The following is an 18,575-nucleotide window of genomic DNA, read 5'->3' on the forward strand; positions in this document are numbered from 1 at the left end:
CTCAGGTGATCCGCCCGCCTCGGCCTCCCAAAGTGCTGGGATTACAGGCGTGAGCCACCGCACCCAACCCTAAAGATTCTCGGGAGGCTGAGGCAGGAGAATGGCGTGAACCCGGGAGGCGGAGCTTGCAGTGAGCCAAGATCGTGCCACTGCACTCCAGCCTGGGTGACAGATAGACTCCATCTCAAAAAAAAAAAAAAAAAGAATCTTTAGGAACTGGATTAAGTGTGGAGAAGAGAATACTGGTTGGGAATTTGGATCTTCAAGTGGTTGAAGGAATGTTACATGGATGGTATTAAGAGATTTGAGACAGAAATACATGACAATTTGAGATATCTCAAACCTGAGTCTGTTGAAATTTCTTCCCTTACGCAAAGACAAAATGAAGTTTCAAGCAATACAGACAAGCCAGAACATAAAACTAGAGCAAATACTTTTCTGCCATTCAACAGTTTAGTGACTGTCACCTCCATATTAACTGCATTTTCCCATGACGAAAAAGAAATCTTGTTTAAATCCACTGTCGGGATGGTTGTGATTTATAAAATAAAGCCACATCATTTAATATGTTTATTTAAAAAGGGATAGTTAAGGTATTTCTGAGACCTGTCTTTGATATGTATATTTGTTTCACAAATGAATAGCCTTGTACAGTCTTAAGCATATGGATCTTACTGTTTTTACTGTCACCTTTTGCCTTCATAGATGTCATCTATATAAGGAAAGCCTTTTGCTAATTTAACAGTATTTAGTTGTAGTTCTTGTAGATGATTTCATTCAGGTTTTTACCACAGGGTTTTAAAAATGTAGAAAATGAGCTGAAGCACAAAGAAACAATTTGCTTTAACTTTCTTATAAATATTTTCAAATAGCAATTGCTTTTTGTTTTATTACACATTCTGCATATGTATATAGCAGTTGTTTTACTCATTACATTAAGATCTTTGAGGGAAGATTTGGAGGGGCAAGATTCCAAAGCAGTGTCTTATAACCCACTTTTTTGAAGTTTATATGTAATAAATTAGCCAATTATTTATGAGCTTTTTAAGAATAGAGGATGTCTCAAAAGGCTTAGTGCAGTTTTAGCTTTAATAACTTCAGAAGTAGAAATGCTACACACACTTATTTAAGTTTAATTCTTTAAATGTCTTTTACCCTTAATTAGTTTCGTGAATTTACATTAAAAAATTTTAAATGACTGAAACAAAATTTAAACATTCAAAATTCACAAAACTAAGAGACAAATATAAAGAATTAAACTTTCAAATGATGGTTTTAAATATGTTTGTATCATTTCTACTTCTGAACTTACTAAAGCTAAACTAAGTCTTTTTGGAGACTTGGTATTTAAGAAAGGAAAAAAAAGACTTGCTGTGTAGAATGGTTTTGATACTTGATATGGTCTAGGCCAGTCTGTAGGGTAAGAGGTGGACCTCTGAGGACTCCTGCAGCAATCTGACCTTGTGTCTAGGTTTCAAGGTGCAAAACTTAACCGCGTACAAATTCAAGAACGAAGTAACATGTCACCTGTAAAATACCCAGGATAGTGTAATTTGCGATGTGCAAAATAACCAGTCATAGCTACTATAAAGATACACACATTGTGCGGTGTTAGCATGGATGATCTTTGTTGAAATACATTGTGGTCTAAATTCTTTGACGAATAAGTAAGGAGTGAAGTTCATCTGCCAGTGCAGGGTTCAGACGACAAGCCTTGAAAGCAAAGAGAGTCAGATATTTAGATACATTCTCATTGTTTGGGTCTTTCTTCTTTTTTTTTTTCTTTTTTGATTCGTTTTTAAGAATAGTACAGTAAATTTCAAGGAAATTTGTTAAGATACTTTCTATTCTGATGTCCTACTTTAACCTCTGCAGAATGGATCAATTTGAAAAACATTTTATCAGTGCCAAGAATCAAGGGAACTTAAGCACCAATGATGGCATTGTATGTCATGAATTATTAAGATAAGTAAAATGGAAAGCATTAACATTTGGCCTCAAAGTTGTTATGATCTCAGTATGTGAATAACAGCATCTGTAATAATCTTATTTTAAAATATATAGCTAAAATAGTCTTATGATGTCTAAACAGTGACAAGGTGCATAATTTCTAGACTGGCAACAATGCGGGACAGAGCTCTCATCCAAACCTCACTCTGTGCAGAAATTGTCCCTTCCGTAGCCATGACAGCTGGTCACTAGGTGTTTGCTGTGTGCTTCCAGTAGCAGGAAGTTGCCACCTTTAGAGAAAACCTGTGTTTTTGTTTGTTTCCTGAATTGTTGTGTTAGAAAACTCTCCCTTATTTTAGGCTGGTATTTCTCTCCATGCACTCTAGAATCCTTGAAGGGTCCTAACAGAATACGTAATGCTGGTTTCACAGAAACCTAAGATTCCAGGAAGTTGGAGTCTCCCTGCCTGACGGTGGCAGAGCTGAGAGCAGGCCTGGGTCTGTCACCTCGAGGTCCCAGTTACCATCTTACAGCCTCACCGTCTGCCATAACACGCTGCCTGCCATGGGCTCTGATTCCGCTCCCTCCCCACCTGTTCCCTTCCTGTGGAACACTGCCGGTCCAGTGAAGGCCACTGTCAGGACCCCTCGTGTCCTTTTGCTTTGAGAGAGAAGGTTTCTGTTCTCATATCAAGCCTCATGTGATATCATTCCAGACCCTTCACTGGTTCACTGCCTCTAAATTATCTCCATTTTATCAGTATCCCCAATGGCCCAAACTGACTCCAGTATCCTCGATGCATATCCTAGAGTTCTAGAGTACAGTATCCTAGATGCAGAGTAATGGGGCTATTTTCTCCCATCATATGGAAAATCATTCTCAGATTGGAATCTCTTTTGCTTTTTTTTTTTTTTTTTTTTGAGATGGAGTCTTACTCTGTTGCCCAGGCTGGAGTGCAGCGGCACAACCTCCGCTCACTGCAACACTCCTCCTCGCAGGTTCAAGCAATTCTCATGCCTCAGCCTCCCGAGTAGCTGGGACCACGGGCACATGCTACCATGATGGGCTAATTTTTGTATTTCTAGTAGAGATGGGATTTTGCCATATTGGACAGGTTGGTCTCAAACTCCTGGCCTCAGGTAATCCTCCCACCTCGGCCTCCCAAAGTGCTGGGATTACAGGCCTGAGCCACCGTACCTGGCCTTGTTTTGCTGCTTTATGCAGGATGACTATATACCATGTTTCAAAATATGTTTGACTAGAGTTTTCTAAGGATATTAAGGATAGGATAGAACCTGAAATCAGCTTGGTTTGGAAATTGGTATAGTACAGAGAGCATTTTTTTTTTTGAGACGGAGTCCCAGGCTGGAGTGCAGTGGTGTGATCTTGGCTCACTGCAACCTCTGCTCCCAGGTTCAAGCAATTCTCCTGCCTCAGCCTCCCGAGTAGCTGGGATTACAGGCACACACTACCACACCTGGCTAATTTTATTTTTCAGTAGAGACGGGGTTATTTAGTATTTTTAGTAGACACTGGGTTTCACCATGTTGGCCAGGCTGGTCTCGAACTCCTGACCTCAATGATCTGCCCACCTCAGCCTCCCAAAGTGCTGGGATTACAGGCATGAGCCACTGTGCCCCGCCAGTACAGAGAGCATTTAAATGAAAAAAGTTAGACAACCGTTTATTCATACGAAGAATGGAGTAGAGGTAAATATCTTAAAGATCAGTTGCATTTGGCTGTGTGCTGTGTGTCTGTGTGTTAATATGGCTTTGATGCTCTGGAAGTTTTAATTTTAAAGTAATTTAGGGTTCCCAAATTTACCTGACATTGGAATCCCATGGGGAGCTTCAACAAATATGCTTCTGTCTCCTAGAGACCATGATTGAAATTTTCTGAAATAAGGCCTGAACTTTGGAATTTGTAAAAGATCCTCGGGTGATTTTAACATGCAGAGAAGCTTGGGAACCACTGCGGTAATATCAGAGTCAGCCAAGGGACTCAGAATACTGTTCCTTCCCTTGTTCCCCTACTCAGGCTGAATGATCTGTGCACTACAAACACTGCTCTACCAAGTCTGCTATGATGTAATTCTAATTTTGACTCATGGATGTGATGGCCCAGCTTTTTGGTTTTTCTTTAAAAAAAAAAAATCTAAACTTAGTATTCATAATGAGCTCCTTTACCGCCCCCTCCCCCCCACCCCCACAACTACCACAGCCCTTGCTTTTTAGTTTTTAGTAGTTACTTTGAGATGTGAAATGCATTTGGGATCTAAATAAATTGATCACACGGATTAAAATATGAAAGGCTTATTTTCACTGACTACCTCAAGCTCAAGAATATCCCTCCTGAGTGGGGTAGATGTCACGCTCAAAAAAACCTTTAAACCGTATTTCATTACCATACTAGAATGAACACATAGGTTCACACTTTTTCTAGATGAAAGACATAAACTGTTCAGCTTTAAGGTCTTAGTGCTGGGCCTTAGGCCGCAGATAGTAGCAGAATGAAAGAGTAATTTGCATCAAAATAGGGCTTTTAATCATTTGAGCTAAATTATGCTAATAAGAATCTGACAATTGTCTGCAAACAATCTGCATGTCTGACAGCGTCTCTGTAGACAGAGGTTATCTGCACAGTAATTGAGTAGAAGAAACACTAATCCGTAAAACCCTTCAAGTTGCAACTAAAGCCTGGCAGTTTCTCTTTGGGTGAACTGATACTTTGTTCTAACGCTTACTTTAGAATAATAGTGCTTAGCCGTTGCTTCGTCCCTGGTGATGCCCAAGCCGAGCTGGAGACACCTCGCGTGGTAGAAGGATGCCATTGCCATGCCTCTGCTGATGAACTCCGGGAGACAGTCTGTGACCTGGGCAATCATGGGGATGTCGTGCACCTCATCATAGTCAGCAATCCTGAGAGGACGTAGAGTGGCGAAATGGAAAAGGACATCAGTTATGGCGTAAGTGTTTGTAAAACGATGTGCCTAGAAACCGACCTTGTCCCCGAAGTGATTTCTCTCTACTGCTTTGAGAACTAAGTTGTTTGCTGCGTGGTGAAGGGTTCGTATAGCCAACTCAAACCAGGAGAAGGCGAGCTTACCATAGTGGTGACTTTACATCGTCTCTGTAATTATGCTCAGCAGGCTCAATCACCACTAGAAAACAAAGGTATGTTTCTTTTTTCTTGTCATATTACTCTTGGAAGTTTAATGTCACTTTGTGGATTTAAACTGTGTGGAGAAGAAAGCATTTTCCACTTCTTTGGATCACATATGGAAACAGCCACCTTCAATTTGGACATTAGCCACATAGGACCAGAAAACCCTTTCACTAGCACGTCTTTAAAAACGGACAAGGGAAAGAAGTCATCCTTTATACCCAGACACAAATACGTAGAATCGTGTGAGCATGCGATCCAGTCACCTCCACATTAACCACAATGTTAATGGAGTAGGAATGTGGGAAATAATGGAAAACGCCAAAGATTTTAAAGAATGATTTAAAGCTTTAGTTCTAACTAAGACGGACACTTGCTTTGAGATATTGGCAGTCACTCCTGTAAGTGGTCTGCTGCCTGGAGCCCGAGACGCCGGGGACACGGGGAGAAGCAGCCCCCCCCTCCCCTCATCCTCTTGTAGATCACTGCCCTGCACTAGGGCTCGCAGAGAGGGGAGACCGGGCGCTGTGGGAAGGGTGTGACTGGGAAACACCAGCACACTTGTAGATCACTGCCCCGCACTAGGGCTCGCAGAGAGGGGAGACCTGGCGCTGTGGGAAGGGTGTGACTGGGAAACACCAGCACACTTGTAGATCACTGCCCCGCACTAGGGCGCGCAGAGAGGGGAGACCTGGCGCTGTGGGAAGGGTGTGACTGGGAAACACCAGCACACTTGTAGATCACTGCCCCGCACTAGGGCGCGCAGAGAGGGGAGACCTGGCGCTGTGGGAAGGGTGTGACTGGGAAACACCAGCACACTTGTAGATCACTGCCCCGCACTAGGGCGCGCAGAGAGGGGAGACCTGGCGCTGTGGGAAGGGTGTGACTGGGAAACACCAGCACACACAGAGTCTGATGGACACTCCAGAGTACACCCAGGCCTGTGTCCCCGACACACTGCTTTTATACACTGGGTAAAGAAGTGTAGGAAAGTACATGGAGCCTTACAGACTCTGGGAAAAGACGTTTTTGTATATTTTATTAGATATAGTCTCAGTCTTTTCACCATATTCTCATGTTCAGTTCTTATGGAGCTATATTTAGTTGTGCAGTTATAGAACTGCATGGCCGAGGAGCGCAGGAAGAAATGAAGACGTGATAAATGTGTGATATGCCAAGCTGTGTTAAGTACACTATTATGATCCTGCTATAAAGGTATTCTCTTCTTACACATAAAGCAATTGCTTCTTAAGCAACTTGCTTCAGCTAGTAGCACTGAAATCTTGAAGGCTAATGGCATAGAATTGTGCTATCCAGTATGGTAACCACTAGCCATATGAATATTTATGTTAATTAACATTTAAAAGTGTAGTGCTAAGTTGCATTAGACACATTTCAAGTGCTCAGTAGCTACCATTGCTAATACCGCAGAAAGCTCTGTGAAGGATTTAGCATAGAACATTCTTAGGCATTCTTGTCAATGCTTTCATCCAGTTTATTCCAACACTACTGCTAGGGTTTGAAGAAAGTTCCCTCCAAAATCCCAGTGTTGCTAGTGTGATCGTATCAAGAGGTAGGGCCCTCAAGAGGCGATGAGGCCATGAGAGCACCTCCCTCATGAATAGGACGAAAGCCCTTTTTATAAAAGAGGTTTCCTGTAGCTTTCCGCTGTCATGTGAGGACGTGATGGTCCTCCCCTCTGGAGGTTGCAGCCCTCACTAGACAACCACACCTACCTTGATCTTGAACTTCCTGGCCTCTGGAACCGGGGGAAATAAATTTCTGTTTCTTAATACCTAGTGTGTGGTATTCTGTTATAGCAGCACAAAACAGACACAGACATTCACCTTTTAGAAAATGCAACACACTTTGTAAAAAATTTCATCTTATAGTAATACTCCACGAGATTCCCTTGAGCATAGACGTTTCCGCGTTCTGCTGCTTCTCTTAAGCAATGCAGGGCAGCCTCCGTATCCTGCCGGATGCCTTGTCCGTACAAGTACATGAGCCCAAGTGCACCCTGGGACTCCAGATTTCCATTGCCACATGCTTCTGAATGCCAGTAAAATGCCTAAGAAAAGCACAGTTTCATCATTGTATTTATGATCCACTAGATGAAATTATAAGGGAATACTAGACAGAAATCTGTGGCTCCTAGCTAGCTCTATTAATCATCTCTAGGAAAGAGCTGTAGGCCTTTGGACGCGTTTCACACTAGCACACATGCCTAACGCTGTGTGGAGGGAGTTCCTCTGCCGTCTAATGAGGTCACAGTCCAGACAGCTTATGGCAGAGAAGGACCAGCTGTCCTAGGTTTCAGGATTTGGGGACCTTCCAGAGTAGGGATCAGGAAGGTGCCAAATAGGAACTAAGTGTCTGAAAGGCATGTGGTCAGCAGAGGAGAGGAGACTGCTGATGGTGAGGGAGAGTTCAAGCTCCCTGTAGATGCTAGAGATGGCAGCTCCTGCGATCAAAGACAATCCCGATAAACGCTGTATGTAGCCTCAAGCACATTTGCCTCATACTCCGCTACAGTGAATTTGAACTCGTTTACAAAATTCCAGGTGGCTGCTCATCTATCCGAACATGGCCTTACTTGTTATATGCCTCTTGCAAACTTGCCATTAACTCCTCTCATACAAGTAGGACTCGGCCCCCATTTCCTTCTCCCTATAGGATTTTTTGGGAAACTGTTTCAACCATGGATGAAAGATTGTATTTCTGTGAAAATCTTAGATGGACTTTATTGTAACTAATTCTTAGTATATTTTATTTATTAGTATCAATTATTTCTCAAGTCACTGCTGATATTCATCTATTCATGATGAAAAGGATTTTGGCCGTAATTTCAGGACTGTTTCTCTTCTTTTAGCTTTGATACTGTAGTATACAAAATACTCTCACATTCATGGTTTCCTTCGATAGAGGTAGGGAAGGGGACATTTATAAATAAAAGGGCTTTGAGATCCTAAAATGTACACTTCCTTTACATTTTAAGGAAATATAAGAGAGATTTAAAACAACATTCCCCACCATTTTCTCAAAAAAAGTAGTGAAACAAATATTAATCTAAATATAACACTGGCATTAAAAAAGAAGGGCATGTCACCTTTTCTAACTCCTTGGGCTCCTTGGTTGAGTAATACAGCCCGAGCATACTTTGAGCCTTCACACTAGCTTTGGGATTTCCATTGTCTGCTGCGAAAAGCCACAGTCTACGAGAAAGCGAGGCATGTTATTCTTGGTTTCAGCATTCCATTCAAACCTAATCTTGTTCCCAGGCAGGATTACCTTTCGGCTTCCTCATTTGATCGTTTAACACCTTTTCCTTCATAATAAGCTCTTCCGAGGTTGTAAGCAGCTGCAAATTTTAAGTGTCTTGCTTTGGGACATGGAGAATCAAGAATTTTCTTCATGTAGTCCACCCCTTTCTCCTTTGACAAAAGAAAGAGCAAAAAATCCCTAGTTTTTAGTTTTACCCAAACTGAATTTCTTTCTCCCAATAAGGCTGTGAAGTGTCCGCCCTCTGACATGATGTGTAATACTATGAATCTGTGCCCAGGAGTTACGATTGTCCTGGATCCTGCCGGGCAAGCGATAAGGACAAAAAGAATCTCTAAAAGTACATTTCCTATCCAGGCACTCCCAGGAGCTCTGGGATATAAGAAATTTCCTTCCTTTTACAGCTGCCTGAGTTGATTTAAGTCTCAATATGGGCTTCCTTTTTTCTCTCCTCCCTCCCATCTAATAACCCTTATCCTGAATCAGCACAGTTCTTAGAACTGACTAAAAGGCAAGCATGGCCCGGAACTTCTTTCACATTTATAATTCTTACAATACACTTGTGAGCCCCTAACAATCACCATCTTCCATTCAAGCATACTTTTACTGTGTGCTCATAGTTTGTATCTAATATACAAATCTTACGCATTAATACAACATCTGCTTTGTGGTCACAAGGAAAGCATAGAAGATATTCTAACCACTAGCAGGAACAGATCTGCACCCTCCACCCCCAGATCCATCAGACACAAACCTTCAAACATCACCCAAAAGAAGAAAATAATACTGGACAATCAAATATATTTTGATTTTTGTTTGAGACAGAGTCTTGCTCTGTCACCCAGGCTGGAGTGCAGTGGCATGATCTTGGCTCACTGCAGCCTCCCAGGTAGCTGGGAATACAAGCATGCACCACCATGCCAGGCTAATTTTTGTATTTTTAGTAGGCCCTGGCCAACATGGTGAAATCCTGTCTCTATTAAAAATACAAAAATTAGCCAGGCATGGTGGCAGTGCCTGTAATCCCAGTTACTCTTAAGGCTGAGGCAGGAGAATCACTTGAACCTGGGAAGTGGAGGTTGCAGTGAGCCGAGGTCGTGCCACTGCACTCCAGCCTGGGTGACACAGCGAGACTCTGTCTCAAAAAAAAAAAAAAGTATTAAAATATAATTTTAATTGTGTCCAACAATCCACTGACAATGAAATCTTACCCACTGTGACCAAGACACTAACTTACAGAATTTAGAATGGTCCCCAGCCCATCATAGTACATCACTCCTAGCTGGTAAGTTGCTTGATGGTCTTTCTCCTCGATTTCTTCAAACTGTTCTAATGCTTCTTCATACCATCCCTAGAAGCATCCAGAAGATATTGAATTATTTTTATTATGATCTTTAATCCCAAAGGCACCAAGTGGCCAACTGTTTCTGCCTAAGTTAAACACACAGTTAACAAGCAGTGCAGCCACGTTCGAACCCATGCCCCATGCTGACGAAGCACGCTGTCTGCCATGGCGCTCTGCCATCCTCAGAGTGACAGGTGCACAGAGAGCCCTCAGCAAACATTTGTTGCCAGGATAGATGAAGGTGCCGTTGAAAAGTGAGAGAGTAAGTGGGATATAGGTGAACAAATGGTGAAGGACAGTCTGTCCCTTTTCAAGTCTTCCCGGGGAAATCAGTGAAAAACCGAAACTACATTACTGAAGTTGGGGGGACAGCTGGCATAGCCATGCCTCAGTCTACTTCCCAGGTTATCCCAACAAGATGTGGAGAACGAGGGCGATTTCCTCCTATGCTGTCCAGGAACAACTAAGGCCGCCTCTAAGTACTAGATAAAAATCAGGGCTTCAATTATTAATATGAAGATATCTGATAATATAAATATAATTTTTTTTTTGAGAGGGAGTCTCATTCTGTCACCCAGGCTGGAGTGCAGTGGCACAATCTCGGCTCACTGCAACCTCTGCCTCCTGGGTTCAAGCAATTCTCTGCCTCAGTCTCCCAAGTAGCTGGGATTACAGATGTGTACCACCATGCCTGGCTATTTCTTTTTTTTTTTTTTTAGTAGAGGCGGGGTTTAGTTATGTTGGAGAGGCTGGTCTCCCAACTCCTGACCTCAGGTGATCCACCTGCCTCGGCCTCCCAAAGCGCTGGGATTACAGGTGTGAGCCACCGCACCCGGCCTGATAATATAATTTGTATTATTAAATATTTTGAGCAAATATATAAAAATTTGATTTTTAATCTATAGTGTGAAATGGATTTTATACTAAAATGACTCCCATAAATGGCTTTCATGACATGGATTTTATGAAGAAAGGTCAGGTAACTCCTCAAGCTAGCAGCACTGTATCCCACTGTTAAAGCCACAGCCATAGTCTATGTAATTGGACAGAATTTCCCTAGTATAACACAGTAAGAAACTCTACATGAAATTTTTGTCTCAGGATCTAACAACAGAATTATAGGAAATGAAAACAAATAAACAAAAAATGATACCTCTTCAAAATATAGTTGACCTCTCAGGAAATATGCCAGAGTGTCTCCTTTCAGTATTCTTTTCTTCAAGAGCTGCAATGCCTTATCCACCAAATTAGCATGGCTGTAATGATCTGATTTTTAAAAGGTAAGGAATTCCATTAACCACATAATAGGAATTTTCTCTCCTGAAGTAATGAATCATGTAAAATCCATCTAACACTGTTGACAATATTTCTTTCTAGTACTCATTCCTACAGCTGGCCTCCTTAGCTCAAGGAAGAAATATTACCTGAAAAAAGGGCATGGTCACAGTACCTAACACTGTGCCTTGTATAATGAAGCAATACGGGCCGGGCACGGTGGCTCACGCCTGTAAATCTCAGCACTCTGGGAGGCCAAGGCAGGCAGATCACCTGAGGTTGGGAGTTCAAGACCAGTCTGACCAACGTGGAGAAACCCCGACGCTACCAAAACTACAAAATTGGGGGGTGTGGTGGTGCATGCCTGTAATCCCAGCTACTCGGGAGACTCAGGCAGGCGGAGGCTGCAGTGAGCCAAGATCGCATCCCTGCACTCAAGCCTGGGCAACAAGAGCAAAACTCCATCTCAAAAACAAAAACAAAAAAAGCAATACTTGTGGATTAGTTTCGCACTAACCCTGCTTATGGCCAAGTAGAGCCGTAGCAGTGCAGGGCTCGGTATAAGTCTATGCATTGGTTTGTCTTCAATGGGCAAAGCCGTCTGGAGAGGTGAGTTAAATTCTTAATTTGAGCCTTAATGAGAGCTCCTCTAACCAAATGAGCATTCCATCCCTAATATAATATTTTTAAGGCTATAGGGGAAATCAGGTATTTAAATAATAATTGCAAGTAAAGCATGGCATTGTTCTCTTTAACAAACATGACATCTGGCTTGTGTTTTCTAGAAGCATGTCCTTAAGTCCTGAGAGTAAACTGAAGACCTAACTATCTGTGAGACCTCACTGACGATTTGCTACCAGATAAATGAGCAATTTCACAGATTCTTGTGGGAAAACTCAAAAGGACTGTAATGATTAACCACTTCCTTGAAATCAATCAAACACAGTCTTTCTTGTCTCGTTTGCTCTAGCATACAAAATGAACTGTCAGTGAAAGGATTTTCCAAGGGAAGCTTAAATAGTAAGATTCGTACCAGTCTTTTCCTTTTCCCATTGGAAGGGTTTTTGGTTTTTAGCAGCACATTGAGATATGGAGGCATAAAAGGGGTTCTTGGGCAACTTTTCGCTGGTCAACTTCATCCTTTTTCCACAATGTGTATTCTGTAAGCAAGAATAAAAAATAAGGTGGTAGAAATGTCTTCCTCCAGCAAAATGCAAAAAGAGACTCTATTCCCACCAGGCGCTCATTATGAAAAGCATCCTTCCCTCATCGCCTAGATAGAACACCAACCACCGACTCTAGGACGTGAACATTCTTTCCTAGGACACCAAGACCCTCCCCAGCTGAGAGACAGCCATTCTCCATGTCATTTTCCACAGCATGGCATTCACCATGAGCCCCGTTTGCACGTCCTGTCTGGCTATGGGTTTATACATTAAGATGGGTCATGTCGCCCAGCACAAGCATTGCCCCTTAGGGGACCTGTGGCACTGCCCACAGAGACAGCTCTTCTGCACCGGTACCTTCTGTGCCCTTGTAACTGACACTCATCGGACGATTCCATTTCAAATTAAAGCACGTGTCTATTTTACCTGGGAATACACTTTATTTTAGCTGTATTCGGTTTTATCTTCCTGTCTGTATCGGATTGCCATGTTATAAGATGGATCACAGTTGAATGGTAAATCAGTGTCTTCATATAAAATGTAGAGGTCACCTCATTTGGGGTGAAGGAGTCCAGGTTGGCCTAGGCTGAGGGTAGTGAGACAGCAAACTCAGTTGTTGCTACGCTTTTGTGTTTACTCCTTGGCATTCCACTGTTACGGCTTACCTTCACCAATCAGAAACAAGCTTCCAGCAAAGGTTCCTGATTGGTGGTCAAGAGAAGACATCGAGAGACCCTTAGTGTGATTGGAAAGCTGTGTTTTGTATCATTACATGATGCTCTTTGAGACAGTAAGTTGCTTAAGTGAGAATGAAATGCAGAAAAAAGGAACATTTAGTAGAGGAAAAAACTCACTGAATTATCTTTGTGATTTTGGAAGAGTCATTTAATCTTTTTAAGAGTCAATTTCCTCATCTTTAGTTTGGACTATAGGTGGTCTGAATTAGAGGATTTTTTTAATGTTCCTTTTTAGATATATACAATTCTTGATTATATAATTCCCCAAATCTTATGGCTGCCTTTAGTGAATATAAAATTTCCCAATGAGCTTTACTTAGGGGGAAGCAATATTAAGTAAGGTATTAAGAAGGGATGATGCAGATAGCACTCATTTATGACTGAGAGATTGGATACGGAAGTTTTATTTTCACCGAAGACATTAACTCAATATGCTACTTCTTCAAAAAGGCTAAGAAAAAACTGGGCATATTCAAGAAGGGCATCAGAAATGAAACAAATCAGAAAACAATACCTTACCTTGTTTAAACTCATGTTGCCTTTTGTGGTTAGAAGACTGCGCATGGTTTTTGTTGCTGTAGCTTAAAAGAAGTTTTGGAGACATTTGGAAAACAAAGATTTTTTGAACTCTTATTAAATGCCAAGTATTGACCTTTGTTGTAAGGCTTTCTAGGCAGCTCCGACAAAATTTTATGAAATAAGGTCCATTATGAGACTCATTTAATGTATGGGGAAACCAAGGGACAGTGGGGAAGTTAAGTAACTTGCCCAAGGCCACAGGGCTAGTTAAGAACAGGTAAGCAGAACAGCTGGCATGTCCCAGCACCTGTGCACTTTCTCTCTCTCTCTCTCTCTCTCTCTCTCTCTCTCTCTCTCTCTCTCTCTCTCCCTCCCCCTCCCTCTCAGAGAGGGTCTCACTCTGTCATCCAGGCTAGAGTGCAGTGGTACAATCATAGCTCTCACTGCAGCCTCAACCTTCTGGGCTCACGTGATCCACCCACCTCACCCTCCCAAGTACTTGGGACTCCAGGCATGTGCCATCACATCCAGCTAATTCCTTAAAATTTTTGTAGAGATGGGGTCTCCATGTTATGCAGGCTGGTCTCAAGTTCCTGGGTTCCAGCAATCCTCCTGTCTCAGCTTCCCAGTGTGCTGGGGTTACCGGAGTGAGTCACCGTGCCCAGGCTGCACTTCTTTATTCTATTCTGTCTTTCCAAAAAGCAAAACTCTCCAAAAAGCAAAACTAATATGAGCTTTTAACATAAGTCTCTTGTAAGAGGATAATCCAAATTAGTACTTTTTTAATTAGAAAAAATGAACACAAAGAGAAGATTGAAAACAGCAAGAGGATGTATTTATCTCTGCCAAATCTTGGGATTAGGTATAAAATCATTATTTGAAACTTAACAACTCTTTGCATAATATGTTGTAAATTTAGAAAATTCTATAATAGAAATTGTAGACAGTAATTGATAATATAGAATCTGAAAGAAATCTGTGATTTTAAGGGAAAAGCAGGTGGCATGGATGCTAAGGGCGCCCTTCTCAGATCCTCTTTCAGAGGTGGTACCCCCTCATCCCCAGCTACTGTGGATGTTGAAAGAAAACAGCTCACAGCTGTTCCTTCTCCATAGCTTTGTCCACAGCCACATAAGTCCCCTCCTCCAGGACACTTTGCTCCCTCTTTCTTGGAGACAGACCACTCCCCGATTAGGAGAGCCCGTCTGCCACGCATCTTGAGCATCTCTGCACATTCTTGCTGGATGTGTCAAGAATGCAAGGCTGGCTCTGCTCTTTACATGGGCCATTCTCAAGGTTGTGTTTGCAGCAAGTAATCTTGAAGAAGAAGGCAATGTCTCCTCACAGACAAACAGCAGGGCTGCTTCTCTAAAGAGCAGTGGATCCCCCAAGGGCAGTGTTCCTCTGTTATAATGCAGCCCACAGAGTGTGCGCGAATCCATAATGGGCCCTCTGTGTCACCTCTGTGGGTACTGGGGGGCAGGGAGAACTGGCTCAAGCATCATGCTGACACTCTGGTTATGGCTTCTGCTATAAGTAAGAAAGTAATCTGTTTCTAATCCAAGAGTCTTGTGTCTTCTGCCAGCATCCATGAAACAGGCTGCCTTGTTAGTGGTTAAGTAGGGTAGAATTGCAGACCCTGTACAGTCCTGACACCCCTTAGCCTCAAGGTGAGATAAATTTGGTAGTGTAATTGTGCTCTGTGAGGTCAGAATGAAGTTAGTTTCTACCTGAGATCCACATTCTTGCTCAGCGTGTCTCCTGCGCTGTTCTCCTGAGACCACCCCCTGGTATACACTTGAACAAAAATCCCAATAGGAACTCTGCTTCTGGGGAAGTAAACCTAAGACAATGGACATATGGAGGAAAATATATTTATTCTTATCTTTCTACAGCTGGCATAATAAAGGATAACTCTCCTTCCCATAACATGTTAGATCACATTGTGTCTGGTATGGATGGTCTAGTATGTGAATGTTTTTTGGAGCAGGGAGGGCGCAGCGTTCCAGGAGGTACTGCAATACCATGTCCATGTGTGGGGTTGGAGCAAGCTCCTATTGCATCTCCCTGCTCCAAAAATCCATTTAATCTCTTGTCTTCAGATAGAGGATGGATCAGATATTAAATTGATAAGAACAGATATTATACTTGATCTTGACCAAAAAGTTGAGAAGCAACATTATGTGAAATGTTTGATATTGCGAACAGGACTAAAGTTAGCTGTTATTGAATAATGTTATTGATGAATCACGTTATTGAAAATGCTCAGTGGCAGGAAGGGAAGAATGACCTGAGAGTAGGGATTCCATAGAGAGAAGGAACGATAGATCTGCTTTTCTGACGATTAGCAGCATCAAGCAGAACTACAGACTAGAGCCGCCTCTGAGGGCTGAAAGAAAATGACTATTTCCTCAAAGATTCAGACAAGTTATGACTCCTCTGTGGTTATGATGAGCAGAGATTAGAATCAGAATGGAAGTATCAAGAAATGATTCACTTCTTGAAAACCCATGGAAAAGAGAGAAGTGTTTGGAATAGACCAGGTCCTCATAACTAAAAAGAGGTGCGTACAAGTGAGGAATGATTATGCAAGACTTCTCATAATGTTGAAAACTTGTATTTAACTTTTCAAGTTTATAAAATTGAATGCTGAATAGATACAAACAATTTTCAGATATATAAATAAAGAATGAATAACAACTAGACAATTAACATCCAAGTACCTGTCACTCACTTTCTTGTTTTAGAGATGGAGTCTTGCTCTGTTGCCCAGGCTGGAATGCAGTGGCACAATCTCAGCTCACTGCAACCTCTGCCTCCAGGGCTCATACATTCCCCTGCCTCAGCCTCCTGAGTAGCTGGACTACAGGCACATGCCGCCACATCCAGCTAATTTTTTTGTATTTTAGTAGAAACAGGGTTTCATCATGCTGTTGCTCAATTTTTTAAAATCACGTTATCTTTAAGTCTCCTGTACACCCGTGTGATTTCCACCCATTTCCTTCCACACATTTCCACCTATTCCTCCCACCTGCTACCCCTACCCAAGCACCCCTATCCTCCCCACAAGCTGCTTTTGCATATGTTTCTTGGTCATTTCTCTTAAATGTTTAAGTCTTTTTGCCTTTGGGTTGTGTTGTTGATTTGTAGTTCATATTTCAGGCGTGTTTCATAAATCGCATGCATTTAGATTTGTTGATGTGTTGTTTATACCTAAGCTGATAATCTTTGAATATTACCGGAACATTTAGCTCTTTTACATTTATTTTAATTGCCACCGAATTGAAATTATTTCTTATTTTGTACTTTCACTCTATCTACCTTATTCACATTTCATTTTTTATTGTATTGCCTTTTTGATGGATTTACTGGGTATTTATTAGATTGACTAGATATTTATTATGTTTGGGGAATTTTGAGCTTCCTGTCTTGGATTGGTGTCTTTTATTAGCTCTCAAACATTCTCAGGGATAATTTGTTTGTGTTAGTTTCCTAGGGCTACTAAAACAAAATATCAAAAACTTTGTGGCTTAAAAGAACAGAAATTGGCCGGGCGCGGTGGCTCAAGCCTGTAATCCCAGCACTTTGGGAGGCCGAGACGGGCGGATCACGAGGTCAGGAGATCGAGACCATCCTGGCTAACACAGTGAAACCCCGTCTCTACTAAAAAATACAAAAAACTAGCCGGGCGAGGTGGTGGGCGCCTGTAGTCCCAGCTACTCGGGAGGCTGAGGCAGGAGAATGGCGGGAACCTGGGAGGCGGAGCTTGCAGTGAGCTGAGATCCGGCCACTGCACTCCAGCCTGGGCGACAGAGGGAGACTCCGTCTCACAAAAAAAAAAAAAAAGAACAGACATTTCTTCTCTCACAGTTCTGGAGCCTAGAAGTCCAAAATCAAGGTGTTGGCAGGGCCATGCTTCCTCTGGCCCTAGGAAAAAATCATCCTAAGCATCCCCCACCAGCTTCTAGTGGTTGCTGGTGATGTCTGATGTTCCTAGGCTTGTAGCTGCACAACTCAACCTCTGCCTCTGTGTTTACATGGCCTTCCCTTCGTGTCTCCTCTATCTCTGTGTGTTCTCTCCTCCCTCTTATGAGGACACCAGTCACTGGAGTTGGCACCCACCCTAATCCAACATGACTTCCTCTTAACTTGATTACATGTAAAATATCCTATTTCCAAAGAGGTTCACATTCACATGTTTCAGAAGTTAGGACTCAGGTGTATCTTTGGCTGGAAACACAAGTCAACCCACCATGCTCTTCAGAGGCCCCAGTCTATTTCATTTCTCTCTCCAGCGTTTTGATAAGACCTTCTCCTCATGTCTCTTAAGTTTGCCTTTCAGATTTTCCATCTGTTTTTTTTTCTCTCTGACACACTCTGGGTAATCTCTTCAGTAACCTCTCCCTTTTTATTAATTCTCTCTTTAGCCACATCTAGTCTGCTGTTAAAGCAATCCATTTAAAAACTGTTTACTGAAGTAAATGAAAGATACAGAAATGTATATATAAGTTTACAGCTTGATAAATTTTCACAAGCCAGACACATCCATGTAACTAGCTCTCAGATCAAGAAAGAGATCCTTATCAGCACTTTAGAAGTCCTGTTGTATTCCCCTCTGGTCACTACATGAACTCAAGTGTAAATCCTATATGCACCTGTAATGGCACAAGTTACTTTTTCTTGTTTTTTTATACTATATAAATGGAATCATACAGTGTATAATATTTTGTGTCTAGCTTCTTTCCCTTGACATTGATTCATCCATTTTGTTGTGTTGTAATTTTTTTTCCTTCATATTGTTGTATTACATGGTGTGAATATATCACAATTTATCTTTTCTACTTGATGGACTTTGGGTAGCTTCTGTTTTGAACTATTAGGAACATTCTTGTGCCTGCTTTTTCCTGAAAATTTGTACATATTTTTGTTGGGGATAAACATTGTAGTAGTAGTTACTGGATCAATGAGTATGCATAGTCAGCTTTTGTAGATACTGCCAAATAGTTTCCAAGTGATTGGGCACAAAATCCCTTTTTAAATTAATTGCTGGTTTAGATTTCTGGTAGTTTGAGTAATTTATGGGAAGACTGCTTGATTCATTTGAATTCTGAATGTAAAGCATCCATTCAATTAGGCTGA

At 41.9% G+C, this 18,575-nt stretch overlaps 1 protein-coding gene and 1 non-coding gene across 4 annotated transcripts in view; both read right to left on the bottom strand.

Annotated features, from left to right (window-relative positions):
* Nucleotides 1-557: 557 nt before the first annotated feature.
* LRP2BP (LRP2 binding protein) overlaps nucleotides 558-18,575 on the bottom strand; it is a 31,313-nt gene continuing 13,295 nt past the window's right edge. The window contains exons 1-9 of one of the 3 annotated variants that reach the window (XM_065545752.2): nucleotides 12,607-12,782; nucleotides 12,048-12,174; nucleotides 10,893-11,005; nucleotides 9,632-9,745; nucleotides 8,404-8,546; nucleotides 8,222-8,327; nucleotides 6,960-7,183; nucleotides 4,694-4,868; nucleotides 558-1,713 (exon numbers count right to left, since the gene is read on the bottom strand). In XM_065545752.2, the coding sequence (XP_065401824.1) occupies nucleotides 1,648-1,713; nucleotides 4,694-4,868; nucleotides 6,960-7,183; nucleotides 8,222-8,327; nucleotides 8,404-8,546; nucleotides 9,632-9,745; nucleotides 10,893-11,005; nucleotides 12,048-12,153 (1,047 nt within the window). In that variant the 5' untranslated portion in view covers nucleotides 12,154-12,174; nucleotides 12,607-12,782 and the 3' untranslated portion in view covers nucleotides 558-1,647. Of the gene's footprint in view, nucleotides 1,714-4,693; nucleotides 4,869-6,959; nucleotides 7,184-8,221; nucleotides 8,328-8,403; nucleotides 8,547-9,631; nucleotides 9,746-10,892; nucleotides 11,006-12,047; nucleotides 12,175-12,606; nucleotides 12,783-18,575 lie in introns of those variants that run through there. The other 2 variants (XM_045391916.3, XM_005556422.5) reach the window with 2 other exon arrangements.
* LOC123573819 (U2 spliceosomal RNA) lies at nucleotides 15,427-15,614 on the bottom strand. The gene has a single exon (XR_006698551.1). It is a non-coding gene; the product is annotated as a U2 spliceosomal RNA (small nuclear RNA).

The sequence above is a fragment of the Macaca fascicularis genome, chromosome 5 (genome assembly GCF_037993035.2).
Source record: "Macaca fascicularis isolate 582-1 chromosome 5, T2T-MFA8v1.1".
Taxonomy (NCBI): Eukaryota; Metazoa; Chordata; class Mammalia; order Primates; family Cercopithecidae; genus Macaca; species Macaca fascicularis.